Source organism: Rhinoraja longicauda, chromosome 37 (genome assembly GCF_053455715.1).
Source record: "Rhinoraja longicauda isolate Sanriku21f chromosome 37, sRhiLon1.1, whole genome shotgun sequence".
Classification (NCBI taxonomy): Eukaryota; Metazoa; Chordata; class Chondrichthyes; order Rajiformes; family Arhynchobatidae; genus Rhinoraja; species Rhinoraja longicauda.
The window spans coordinates 11047180-11060311 of record NC_135989.1 but is presented as its reverse complement, the minus strand read 5'-3'; the positions used below and the strand labels follow the sequence as shown (position 1 = coordinate 11060311).

Genomic DNA, 13132 nt, shown 5'->3' with positions numbered 1-13132 from the left:
AAGGATGTGAAAAGGTCCTTGCGGGTGGTTGCGGCAAAATCCAAACTGAGCATGAGTGAACACGATATCAGAGAAAATGTGTCAGAAGGAAGTGCCGATGCTGGTCTGAGAAGGCTTCTGACCCAAAATTCTTTTTCTCCAGAGATGCTGCCTGACTTGCTGAGTTTCTCAGCTTTTTGTATCTATCTAGGGTATCAGAGAATGTGCCAGTTAATATCTGTCAATGATAACTTCCAAAGCTGCTGATAATTGAGAGTAAGAACATGAATAGAAACAGGAGGAGGCCATCCAGCCCTTGAGTCTGCATTACCATTCAACAAGATCATGAATTTCTACATCAGTGCCATTTGCCAGCACGACTCACAAGGCACTTGAGACATGATATAACTAGTATAAAATAGGTCATAGCATAATAATCTTGCAGGCTTGAAAGAACAGACAACCCATTGGGATGTTCACTAAAGGGGCCACTAAGGTTGTTCCATATGCAATTAACCTCTGTAAGTATGAAGGAGAGGTGAAAGCTGTGGATATATCAGGCCACAGAACTGTGGCTACTGCCAATAACTAACAAACCTATTGTGTACAAAGGATCTGAAATGAATGTGACACTGATTGAATGGATCAGAGGATATTTTATTATGATCAGGGTCCAGGACATGTCTCAGTTAGCCAAGAAGTAAAGAAATATATGTTTAGAGATTGATGAAAAAAATGCTGCGGAGGGGGAGGGAGGGGAAGGGGAGAGGGTGCTGCACCAATACAGGAGCGGTTTGGGCCCAACGGGTCCACTTGGTCTAGTTTCATTCTATGAGTCTCTATCAAATGGCTTATTTCTTACTTTAATCCTAAACGATGATGCAATTCCAGGTGTGTTCACTGTCAATGAGGTAATTCCGTCAGCATGAGTTTTAGACTTGATATTGAAACCGTCGACCTTCACAGGAACTTGATTGGCAGGGGAACCATCGGGATTTGCTACATAGACCTTGGGTGACAAAGAACAACAGAATGAATGTCTTCCTTCAGATTTAGCAAAGATGCACTGTGAAGGTGTAGAAAGGAAACTGTACCATCATGACAAAAGGCATCCCAGGCTTGAAATACTTGGAGGTTTTGGAGAACGAGATTGTATAAGGGCTACGAACTATTTTTATGTTCGTTTTTTCAGCTTCTACCATGTCACTGCCTGCAATGAATAAGAGAGAATTGCAGAAATAAGTAAAAATATATTAAATTATTTACATTATTGTAATCATGAAAGATATCTGCTTTGGGCTTGCTAAAATTGCAATATTGGCATTAATACTTTTAAAAATTGTGGCTTGTGGAAGCATTTGGGCAGATTCCGCGATCCGTCGGGCCTTCAGGTCTTCCGAGTGGGCACCCTGAGAACAGCCCTTCCACAGTAAACAAACATTTACTTAAAAAAAATAATACAGGTACTCATTCGGAAACATTTACCATTCACCATGGCAGCACAGTTGCCCAGTGGTAGAACTCACAGCACCAGAGACCCCCATTTGATCCTGATCATGGGTGCTGCCTGTGAGTAGATTGCATGTTCTCCATGTGACCTATCTGTTTCCTCCTAGATCCTATAGACATCCAGGTTTGTAGGTTAATTGGCTTCTGTAAATTGCCCTTAATATGTAGAATGCTAAAGTGGGATAACACAGAATTAGTGTACGGGTGATTGATAGTCAGCAAGGACTTGGTGGGCCGACGGGCCTGTTCCCACACTGTATCTCTAAACTAAACAAACTAAACCATCCCTTGACCTCCACAGATGTTTCTTTACCTGATGAGTTCTAGCAAATTTTGTTTTATTTACATCAGAAAACGTCTTAAAAAAAAGAATTTTAGTTAATTTAGTCAGTTGCTTGATAAATGTTTTATTCATAGCAACAAATAGCAGAGAACCAACTGGAAATTGTCTGTCAGACAAAAGGCCATGAAAACTAGTAACATCCAACATTCTTTTTGTTTGATTCAACAAAATGATTCTGCTAAATAAACAAGCCACATACAACGGTGAAAAAAGAACCAGCTTGAATATTTGGATGGCCCGTCTGGCAATATAGCTCATTCGTTGAATAATGGGCATGTTCCAATTTGCTTACTTCGGCCTGTCAAAATGTCCAGTCTGCTCTTGATTTCCTGCATCCTTACAGGGAAAGGATTAACTAGCTTCACACTTCTGGCCTTACCATCCATGGCAAGTGGTATGAACCACAAATGGATGTGTTGTGCCTCGCGTAATAGAAATATTCATAAGACAATGGATTCTTTAGGGACCCAACTCTCATTAACTGTGAGAAAGCTGTACAGTATTTCCAAATCAGATGGTTTTCAGATGGTCTTGTTTTGAGGAGCCTGTACTGTTTGTACTTCAAGGCAGTAGAGGTTTTGTTTTAGGAAACTGAACCATTTAATAGTTTGATTTGTACTCATGTATTGCAATTCAATACTTTTTGACAAATCTCTGTGCTATATGTCCAGGATAAACGAGTAATATTTAAAGTACATTCTTGGACTGCTCCAATAAGCAAAATCATGAAATCCTGACTTGTGGATGTGCACAGTTTCATGGGTGACAAGCTTTGCAATTTGAAACAAGCTCTGCGCCTGCGCTGCCCTAGCAGCTGCGGCGTACCTGCAGTCCTTCTGTCTTTGTGTTTATATGTTGTTTTTTTGTCTGGATTGTACTGTAAATGTGATGTAGTTGTTTTGGGGTTGTGTACTATGGGGGGGGGGGGAACTGTAAATGTAAATGTAAAGTTGTCTCTTCCGAACATAGACGCGACCTTTTGTTCTGGGTCGTGTCTCCGTTCCCGCTGCGGCCTACCATCAGCCATGAACCTGGAGCTGACGGCCTCCACCTGGGACTCGCCTATGGAGGATCCGGCCGCGTTGACGTCTGAAGCTCCGGCTGCGGCAGCGTCTTCGTCCGCCCCGAGTCGCGGGGCTTGGGTCGGCCTGCCGCGGATTTTTCTCTGCCCGGCGGGGGCTTCAATGTCGGGAGCCCCGACCGCCCCGACGTACAGCGGCAGCGGCGGCGTCTTCGCCCGCCCCGGATCGCGGGGCTTGGGTCGCCCCGCTGCAGACTTTTCACCGTCCGGCATGGCCTGGAACGTGGCAACTACAACAGCCTGACCGCGGGAGAAGACGGCAGGGGAAGAGAAAAGACATTCTGGCCTTCCATCACAGTGAGGAGGGGACTGGAGGAGACTCACTGTGATGGATGTTTCTTTTTGTTTAATTGTGTGTGTTATTGCTTATTTTTATTGCTCTTGTTGTTGGACTGTGGGTAATCTTTCATTTCACTGCACATTTATGTGTATGACTTGACTTGACGACTTGAAAGCTAGTGCAAAGGTTCATATGATACACAAATGCATGCAGCTGTGTGGGTAGCTCACTCATTTAAATTGGGCCTGTCTTTTGTTTTTTGTCTTGCTGATTGTGACGTGTTGGGGAGGGGAGGGGAGGGGAGGGGAGGGGAGGGGAGGGGAGAACTTCACTTCACTTCACTTCACTTCACAACACAAAGTGCCAGAGAAAGCAAATACAGGGATACCCAGGCATAGATAGAAAATTAAAGACAAGGTATTCAAAGATGCCCCCATATGTATTCTTAGATAGTTCTTTAAACTACATTAAGACTTACCTGCATGAGTAATAACACTTGCAGTAACATAAATTGAATTCCCAACCAGTTCATCAATGTTTTCGAAGTTTTCAGTCAAGTGTGCCCTTTTCAGGATGGCTTCTCCATTGCCATCTATAACCTGCAAGTACAGAGTTTAGTTAATTCTCGATATTCCAGCTGATTTTCTGTGGCAATGCTTATGGTATTTTTTTGTAAGTAAACATTCATGTCACCCCTGAATCTCTCTTACATTGACTAACTGTTACTCACCCTGTGTTCCCATTCCCACACCATTCATTTTCCCATTACTCATTGTAGTTATTCCCCAAATGTTGATTACATCTTTCATTATATTACTGTATTATTTAGTTTGAATATAAAATCAGTAATAACTAAAGAAGTCACCCCAAAAATGCTACTTTAAATAATCAGCTATTTATGTTTTTTACACCAATGAAACTATGCTATAGATGCACTTTATAAAGGACAATCAATCATTTTGTTTTAAGAATGTCACATTTAAATTGCAATTGCTGTGCATCGATCAATCATATTTGTTTGTGAATGTATGAGAAAGGTTTATCAGCGACATTGCTGAGTATCTCAGTGATGTTAGGGTGGGTGGCAGGCAAGGGGCAGAGAAATTATGGAAGGGTTTAAAAGAATATAGGTAGCAAAAAATGGTTCAGAAGTGCATATATTATTTATCCCTGTTACAAATTCACATTCAGGATGTAATGCTGAGGCTCTATAAAGGCGCTGGGAAGGCTGTATTTGGAATATTGTGAGCAATTTTGGCAACTGTATCTGAGGAAGGATGTGCTGGCCCATGAGGGGGTCCAGAGGAGGTTTACAAGTATGATCCGAGGAATAAGTAGGTTAACCTATGATAATTGTTTGTCAGCACTGGGCCTGTACTCGCTGGAGTTTGGAAGAATGAGGGGGGACCTCATTTAAACATACAGAATAGTGAAAGGCTTGGATAGAGTGGATGTGGAGAGAATGTTTCCACTAGTGGGAGAGTCTAGGACTAGAGGTCATAACCTCAGAATTAAAAGACGTTCTTTTAGGAAGGAGATGAGGAGACATTTATTTAGTCAGGAGGTGATGAATCTGTGGAATTCTTTGCCACAGAAGTCTGTAAAGGCCAAGTCAGTGAATATTTTTAAGGCAGAAATAGATAGATTTTTGATTAGTCCAGGTGTCAGAGGTTATGGGGAGAAGGCAAGAGAATGGGGTTAGGAAGGAGAGATTGATCTGCCATGATTGAATGGCAGAGTAGACGATGGGCTGATTGGCATAATTCTACTCCTATCACTTATGCACTTAGTTTAATTATAGGTACAGAAAGTTGATGAATCTGCTTAAAGATTTTGTGCTGAATAAATAAGATTGGATAAATTTTGTGACTTGAATAAGCAGTAATACTTAAATCTGACTAGAGTGCAGAAGATCCCATTCAAATAAAAGGAGCCATTAGCTAGAGAAATGTTAGTTAGACTTTTATTATTTATTTGTTAATTATAAGGTGTAAAGTTGATTTTTGTGTACATAAAGTGTCTTCAACTGCTTAAATACAAAATTATTAATATTTTAAACTATTCAAACCTTATTTTATGTAGCCCATAACTTACTGAGTAGTTGCGAATATCAAAGGTTAATGCAGGCAAATGGGACTAGCAAGGAGAGACATCTTGTCAGCTTTGAAGACTTGAAAAGGCCTGTTTCTGTGCTGTATAACTACTGTACTTGACTCAATGACGTTAACATGTTCCTGTCTAATTCCTTTAAAATTTGCATTGCCCCAATTTAGCACTTTAACTTGTGGGTGTGTCTAACTTGTAGGCAAATCCAGTCTTTATCAATAAACATTTTTCCATCAATATTTAAAAACTCTTAGAATTAGGATCACTGGTCCCAAAGGACTTCTCCGCTGACACTTGAGTCACTTGCCCTGCCTCACTTCCCCATCGTCGTCGTCGTGACTATCCCTCGAGGTCGACGATGATGGTCTGCGTTCTGATGTTAGAAAAACGAAGACGCCTGTGCGTGTGTTTGTTTAATGTGTACTTGATGGTGCACTCCAAGAAGTGCATGGTCCTTCACAAATCAATCAACTAATTCCAATGACAAGGGAACCAAGACGATTGGAGCTGATAGATCTGTTGCAGCCTTCATCCACCTTCATAGCCGTTGAGTTCAAGATAACTTCGTCCGCCTGGTCCGCCGTTGAGGTCTTGTACGTTGGATCGTTCTTAGTCTGGACCCTCATCCTCGACCTTACCACCATGGGTGGCCCTACCAGAAGCTGGTGCTTCTGATGGCATCGCTTTCGGAGTCATGGGGGCACGCAAGCCTCTTCACCACAACAAGGTGAACGATCCGAAGAGTTCCCATAGGAGGTCAAGAGTTACTCTCTCTCTCTCTAGTTGGACCATCTGCATATTATTTGAGAAAACATTCTTGAGCATTTTTAACAGATTCTGCCTGATAGAAGTCCTTTCAACGAAAACAGTCCCAATCAATTTGAGGTGAATTGAAATCACTTACTATTCCCAAAGTTTAGGAAAATCTACCCGTTTGTACTTACAGGCACTGATTGAAGTGACTTTGCAATGGACAACTTCTCACCATCTTTCATTATTCCAAACAGGATAAAGGCTCGTCCTTGGACAGGTTTTCCATATGTGAACCTGTCATGAATAAAACCAGAATAAAAATCTCTACCAATCCGATGTAAATGATCAAGTCGTGGAATTATGGCAGCACCGGAGGACATTGCACTTGCATGCCCATTCTGCCACACGGTACAGATATCTTTTCATTCCCATTTCCCCAGTCTTTCCCCGTTAGCCTGCAAATTATTCTCTTAACAGCCTGTCCAATGTTCTTTCAACAGCACTATGTCTCTTTTCAGATCCCCCTCATATCCTGTACCCAAGGTTTTAAATCTGTCTACCATCCTTGAACCATGTAGTGATTGATGGAACAGCTTTTCTCTGTCCATCCAATTCAAACTAGTTTGGTCATAGGCTTGGTCATAGTTTGGTCATGGACTAGGCTTGTACTCGCTGCAATATAATGTGGATAAATGTGAGGTTATCCACTTTGGCGGCAAGAACAGGAAAGCAGAGTATTACCTGAATGGTGAACGATTAGGAGAAGGGGAGATGCAACGTGACCTGGGTGTCATGGTGCACCAGTCATTGAAAGCAAGTGTGCAGGTGCAGCAGGCAGTGAAGAAAGCAAATGGTATGTTGGCATTCATAGCAAGAGGATTTGAGTTTAGGAGCAGGGAGGTTCTACTGCCTTGGTGAGACCGCACCTGGAGTATTGTGTGCAGTTTTGGTCTCCTAATCTGAGGAAAGACGTTCTTGCCTTAGAGGGAGTACAGAGAAGGTTCACTAGATTGATCCCTGGGATGGCGGGACTTTCATATGAAGAAAGACTGGATAGACTAGGCTTGTATTCGCTGGAATTTAGAAGACTGAGGGGGGGTCTTATAGAAACATATAAAATTCTTAAGGGGTTGGAGAGGCTAGATGCGGGAAGACTGTTCCCGATGTTGGGGGAGTCCAGAACCAGGGGTCACAGCTTAAAGATAAGGGGGAAGTCTTTTAGGACCGAGATGAGAAAACATTTCTTCACACAGAGAGTGGTGAGTCTGTGGAATTCTCTGCCACAGAAGGTAGTTGAGGCCAGTTCATTGGCTATATTTAAGAGGGAGTTAGATGTGGCCCTTTTTGCTAAAGAGATCAGGGGGTATGGAGAGAAGGCAGGTACAGGTTACTGAGCTGGATGATCAGCCATGATCATATTGAATGGCGGTGCAAGCTCGAAGGGCCGAATGGCCTACTCCTGCACCTATTTTCTATGTTTCTATGTTTCTATAACTGCATTTCATTCCTCTTTCTTTGATAAGAACAAGTTTATCAAACCATGCAGGAGCATTACTTCTCTAAACTTAGACCATTCCAGTAAATCATATCTGCACTTCCCTCTGCTTGTCACATGTAATCTGCCCAAGGTGGACAACCAAAGTTGGACATGGTACTTCAGATGTGAATAAACGACTGGTTTATGCAGTTTGGAATTCACCATTTGCCAACATAAAATACACGGTGTAGAAACAAAGAACTGCAAATGCTGGTTTATACCAAAGATAGACACAAAGTGCTGGACTCAGCAGGCCAGGCAGCATCTCCGGAGAAAAAGACTGGGTGACATTCCGGGTTGGGCCCCTTCATGAAGGGACTTTACAGACCATCATTCTGAAGATGGGTCCCGGCCCAAATTGCCGCACATCCTTTTTCTGCAGAGATGCTCCCTGACCCACTGAGTTACTCCAATACTTTCTGTCTACATACAAAATGCATGGTAACTGCCTGATACCTGTTATGCATGAATACCAGTTATGCATTAATATAATGCCATCAATCAAAGTCAAATACTCCATCAATTTTTACATCATTTTTCTGTCTGAAGTGAATACTAACCTTGCAGTGACTCTGATGTGCAATTCTGCATCATCAACGTAGAAAAATGGCTGCAGTGATTCCAAGGTAACTTCAAAGCTTGGCAACACTGACAAAGATATATCAAGATAAATAACATTTAGTCCCATAGACAAATCCAGCTTATAATCAGTTAACTTACATATGTTGCTTCATATCATACCATCCATTTGTCCCAAAACTCTTTACAACAAATGGGTTAATTACTTTTGAAAGGTGTAATAACAACACCAATCACCATTTGTAGTCTTTAATCTAGCCAAATTTCTCAATTTCAGACACAATAATGTAATCAAAATGTATTAATGCTGAGTTACATCAGAAGTGATTGGAATAAAAGCAGAAAACACTGGAGATACTCAGTGTATAGTGGCAACTTTGATCCTTCCCATCGAGTCGTCTCCGCTAGTCACCACTTCATGGAGGAGTGGAGTGAACGTTCTTGACGCAAACAACAACAGAGAGATCTTCACAACGTTTTAGTTTAATTAGTCGTTTATTAAAGTAGTGATACAAACAGATTAGTATGTCTCCCGTCATAAGTTAGGTAAGAACTGTATCCAGCCGTAGCGCCTTCGTGTCTGACGCATCATGTCTACGCATTCCCAATTATACTCCTAATTCTGGCTCCTCCCAGTTCATATAAGCCTATTATGCCCATATATGTATTCATCTCATGACAAGCCCCAAAGTGTCCAAAAATAATATAGCAAGATACAAAATAATATAATATGCTCAGACAGCTAGTAAACACAAATGGCTCCTTTGCAGTGGATTCAGTCCTTTTCTCACTTTGAGTTCTGGTGGAAGATCGTTAACCTGAAATATTGGTTATCTCTCCATAATTACTGCCTGATCTGTTGAGTATGTCCAGAATTTGTGCCTTATTTCAGATTTCCAGCATCTGTGGTATTTTGCTTCAGAAAATACTGGAATAGTTTACTAAAAGCTTGGTCAAAGAGGTGGATACAGGGCATCACAAAGGATAATGTAAGAAGGTTCAGGAAGGAACTACAGAGCTGTCGGATTAACCAACAATGTTGCAGCAATTGCATTCTAGGATGCTTAGGAGGGCAGTATTGCAGGAGTATAGATATCTCAGAGGGAAATAGACCATGATGTTATGGAGCTAGGAGAGATCAGTAGAATATGGAATATTCGTAGTTGGTAAAATATGTAAATAACGATGAGAATTTTATAATCTGGTGAATGCATGTCCAAGTGGCATAACAGATTAGAAAACAGAAGGGTGATGTGTGAATGGAAAGGTGCAGGTTAGGACGCAGAGACAAGAACAGCATAACCTAGAAAGCCCATGGTGTCATTAAAGGTGCTAAAAGATTGTTTCTGGTCATCTTTCTGTCACGGGAATGACTCTGAAATTCAATTTTGAGCAAGGCTCAAGAAAAGATGACAGATCTGTGGCCAAGGCCATGGATGCATCGGTGTCGGAAGTGAATGCCTAGTGCTGAGTCCTTATGTGAAAAGGTGGCTTCTTGGAGTGCCAGGCTTTGGGGTGAAGGAAGATTGAATTTGTAGATCAGGATCTATGATGATGTACAGTAACTGGGTGGTAAAGATGAGTGTTTGGGTTCAGCACAAGCCGCCCTTGAAGGATATCAGGTTGATGATACATAATTAAACATGACTCTTTTGCATTGTGATCACTGCATTGGTTCAACAGAAGCCATCAAAGGGAAGTACAAGCATTGTGAAATAAATGTTGTTCCACTTGTAACTGATGATGGTTGCATTTTGGAAAATGCGAGTAAGGGCGGCACGGTAGCGCAGCGGTAGAGTTGCTGCTTTACAGCGAATGCAGCGCCGGAGACTCAGGTTCGATCCTGACTACGGGTGCTGCACTGTAAGGAGTTTGTACGTTCTCCCCGTGACCTGCGTGGGTTTTCTCCGAGATCTTCGGTTTCCTCCCACACTCCAAAGACGTACAGGTATGTAGGTTAATTGGCTGGGTAAATGTAAAAATTGTCCCTAGTGGGTGTAGGATAGTGTTAATGTACGGGGATCGCTGGGCGGCACGGACTTGGAGGGCCGAAAAGGCCTGTTTCCGGCTGTATATATATGATATGATATGATATGATATGATATGATATGATATGATATGATAAAGCTATCACTACGGTCTCATAAATGTGTTTGAAACGAGTTGTGGGTACCATAAGGTGGCATGTTTGATGGGAAGTGGGAGGAAGGGAACTACTGGAACATTAAGAATATAATCAAAAACCTTCAATCAAAAGAGAGCCTAGAACTAGAGGGCACAGTCTCAGAATAAAAGGAAACACCTTCACAATGTAGAAGAGGAGGAATCTCTTGAGCCAGAGGGTGACGAATCAATGCGATTTCTTGCCACAGTGGAGGAATCTGTCAGTGGGTATTTTTAAAACAGGGATTAAAAGATTCTTGATTAATAAAGGTGTCAAAATTATAGGGAGAAGGCAGGAGAATGGGTTAAGAGGGGAAACCAGATCAGTTATGATTGAATGGTGGAGTAGACTCAATGGGCTGAATGGTCTAATTCTGCTCCCATGTCTTATGCTCTAAAATACTGGCATGTCTTTTGTCAATTGGATGTCAAAGTAAGGTGGAAGAATTATTATATTAAGGTACTCGGAAATGGGTTTTCACCTCACCATAGCTTTAACCTTAACTTTTACACCACAGGAAATTATACTTTTGCTTTTAATTTCATTACACTGATTAATATTCCTCACCATATTCCTTCACTTCAAATTGGGTTGTGAAATTTAAGGCGGGGGCATCTTTGTAACTTGCAATAATCTTCCATATTCCAATACTGAAAAATAGATGTGATAAGTTACTTTGCATTATTAAACCAGTATATTATATCATATTTTTGACTTATTTTGTATTGGTATGTCAATTTTGTCCATAATTACATGATACATCAACTTCCAATTAAAATATTTTCTCCTGGCAGTGCAATGAAAATTAGCAACCCTTAGGTTTGATTCCTTCCTCACATAATATCAACGAGTCAAGTCCTAAATCAACAATGAAGTCTCCATGGTAAAAAGAAATATAGAAATATAGTAGATAATCCAGAGACTCGATCTTCTCACTACAAGGCTTAGGCTGGAGCTTTTTCCCTGGAGTACACAGACTGAGGGTGACCTTATAGAAGTGTACAAAATCGCAAAAGGCGTAGATAACTTGAATGGTCACAGTCCTTTTTCCATAGTTATATAGTCTAGAATTAAAAGGCTTTAAGAAGACCCGAAGGGAAATTTCAACCCAGAGGTTGGTGTGTACATAGAATGAGCTGCCAGAGGAAGCTGCAGATGGCAATATTTATAAAAATACAGACAGATACATAGATAGCAAAAGTTTAGAAGAAGATGAAAAACATGCAGGTAAATGAGACTAGGTCAGTTATAAAACCTGGTCCGCGTGAATAAGTTTGGCCAAAGGGCCTGTTTCTGCACTACATGACTCTGTGACCTATTTGGTACTGGTATTGGTTTATTATTGTCACGTATTGACCTCTCAGTCTGTGTACTCCAGGGAAAAAGCTCCAGCCTAAGCCTTGTAGTGAGAAGAGCGAGTCTCTGAAATGCAGTGAAAAACTTTTGCAATGCAAATCATACCACTAAACACTCTAAACACAAGTACAACAGGCAGTAAAAAGGGACAAAGAAAACAGAGTTCAGAATATATTGTTACAGCTACAGAGAAAGTGCAGAAGGACTGCAATGAGTATTTTTAAGGCGGAGATTGACAGATTATTGATTAGTATGGGTTTAGGGGTTATGGGGAGAAGGCATGATAATGGGGTTGAGAGGGAGAGAGATCAGCCGTATGGCCTAATTCTGCACCCATGACATGAACATGAATAAGGTAGGTTGGGAGATTGGGAATATATCCTGAGTTTATGAGAGATCCGTTCAAGATTCTGATAGGGATATTCTAAACAACACAAATAGGTTGGATCATACCAGAAGGCTGAAACACATTGTGAATATTGAACACATTAAGTTCAGCTGACAAGGTAAAAATCAGCTTTGGGAATCAGGCCCAACCTTTACTTAACTAAGGATGTCAAACAACTTCAACCTGAAATGCACTGTAAATGGGGGAAATGATTTGGTTATTGGGACTCAGTTCAATGGTAATTCTTGTATCCCAGAACCCATGGGGTAGGACTGGAAGAAACAAAAAGAAGTCAAGCCCAGGGTTGTTTTAAAGCCTTCCAGGAGTGTACTAATGCCTGAGGGTAGGTAAGAATCAAATATGGTCCTGACCAGGGAAGGAATTCTACATATTAGCTTTGTGGTCACTGTTGCGGATGCTAGCAGTTCAGTCCAGATTCATCTAATAAACTGAATTTAATTGTGGACGGAGTTAAATGCATGCCTAGTCACAGCCCCTGGATTACTTGTCCTGAAATTCCCACATCTTATAAATCAGTAAACAGAATCTTTCATCACAATGGGATCAGGAAAACTGAAAACAGTTCCAAGATCAGAAAACCATCTGATCATTGCTGACTTTAGGATGTAGGAGCCTGAAAACTATAACGTCCAGGTTTAGGAACAGCTTCTTCCCTACAATCATCAGGCTATTAAACACTAGAACCTCCACATGAACTCTGAACTACATAGACTTGGGAGCATTGGTTTTATCCGCACGTACTGAATCTTTTTTTTTGGTTATTATATTATTTGCAGAGTATTATGTTTACATATTCTGTTGTGCTGCTGCAAGTAAATATTTCATTGTCTGGGACATATGCCAATAACACACTCTTGACATCTTATAGACAATAGACAATAGACAATAGGTGCAGGAGAAGGCCATTCAGCCCTTCGAGCCAGCACCGCCATTCAAAGCGATCATGGCTGATCACTCTCAATCAGTACCCCGTTCCTGCCTTCTCCCCATACCCCCTCACTCCGCTATCCTTAAGAGCTCTATCCAGCTCTCTCTT

The 13132-nt window shown here is 41.3% G+C and overlaps 1 protein-coding gene across 1 annotated transcript in view; it reads right to left on the bottom strand.

Annotated features, from left to right (window-relative positions):
- The window catches only part of LOC144610501 (complement C3-like), an 86612-nt gene that overhangs the window by 63072 nt on the left and 10408 nt on the right, over nt 1–13132 (bottom strand). The window contains exons 6-11 of the mRNA XM_078429253.1: nt 10899–10981; nt 8149–8236; nt 6243–6345; nt 3671–3791; nt 1074–1189; nt 842–988 (exon numbers count right to left, since the gene is read on the bottom strand). Coding sequence (XP_078285379.1) covers nt 842–988; nt 1074–1189; nt 3671–3791; nt 6243–6345; nt 8149–8236; nt 10899–10981 — 658 coding nt within the window. The remainder of the gene's footprint in view (nt 1–841; nt 989–1073; nt 1190–3670; nt 3792–6242; nt 6346–8148; nt 8237–10898; nt 10982–13132) is intronic.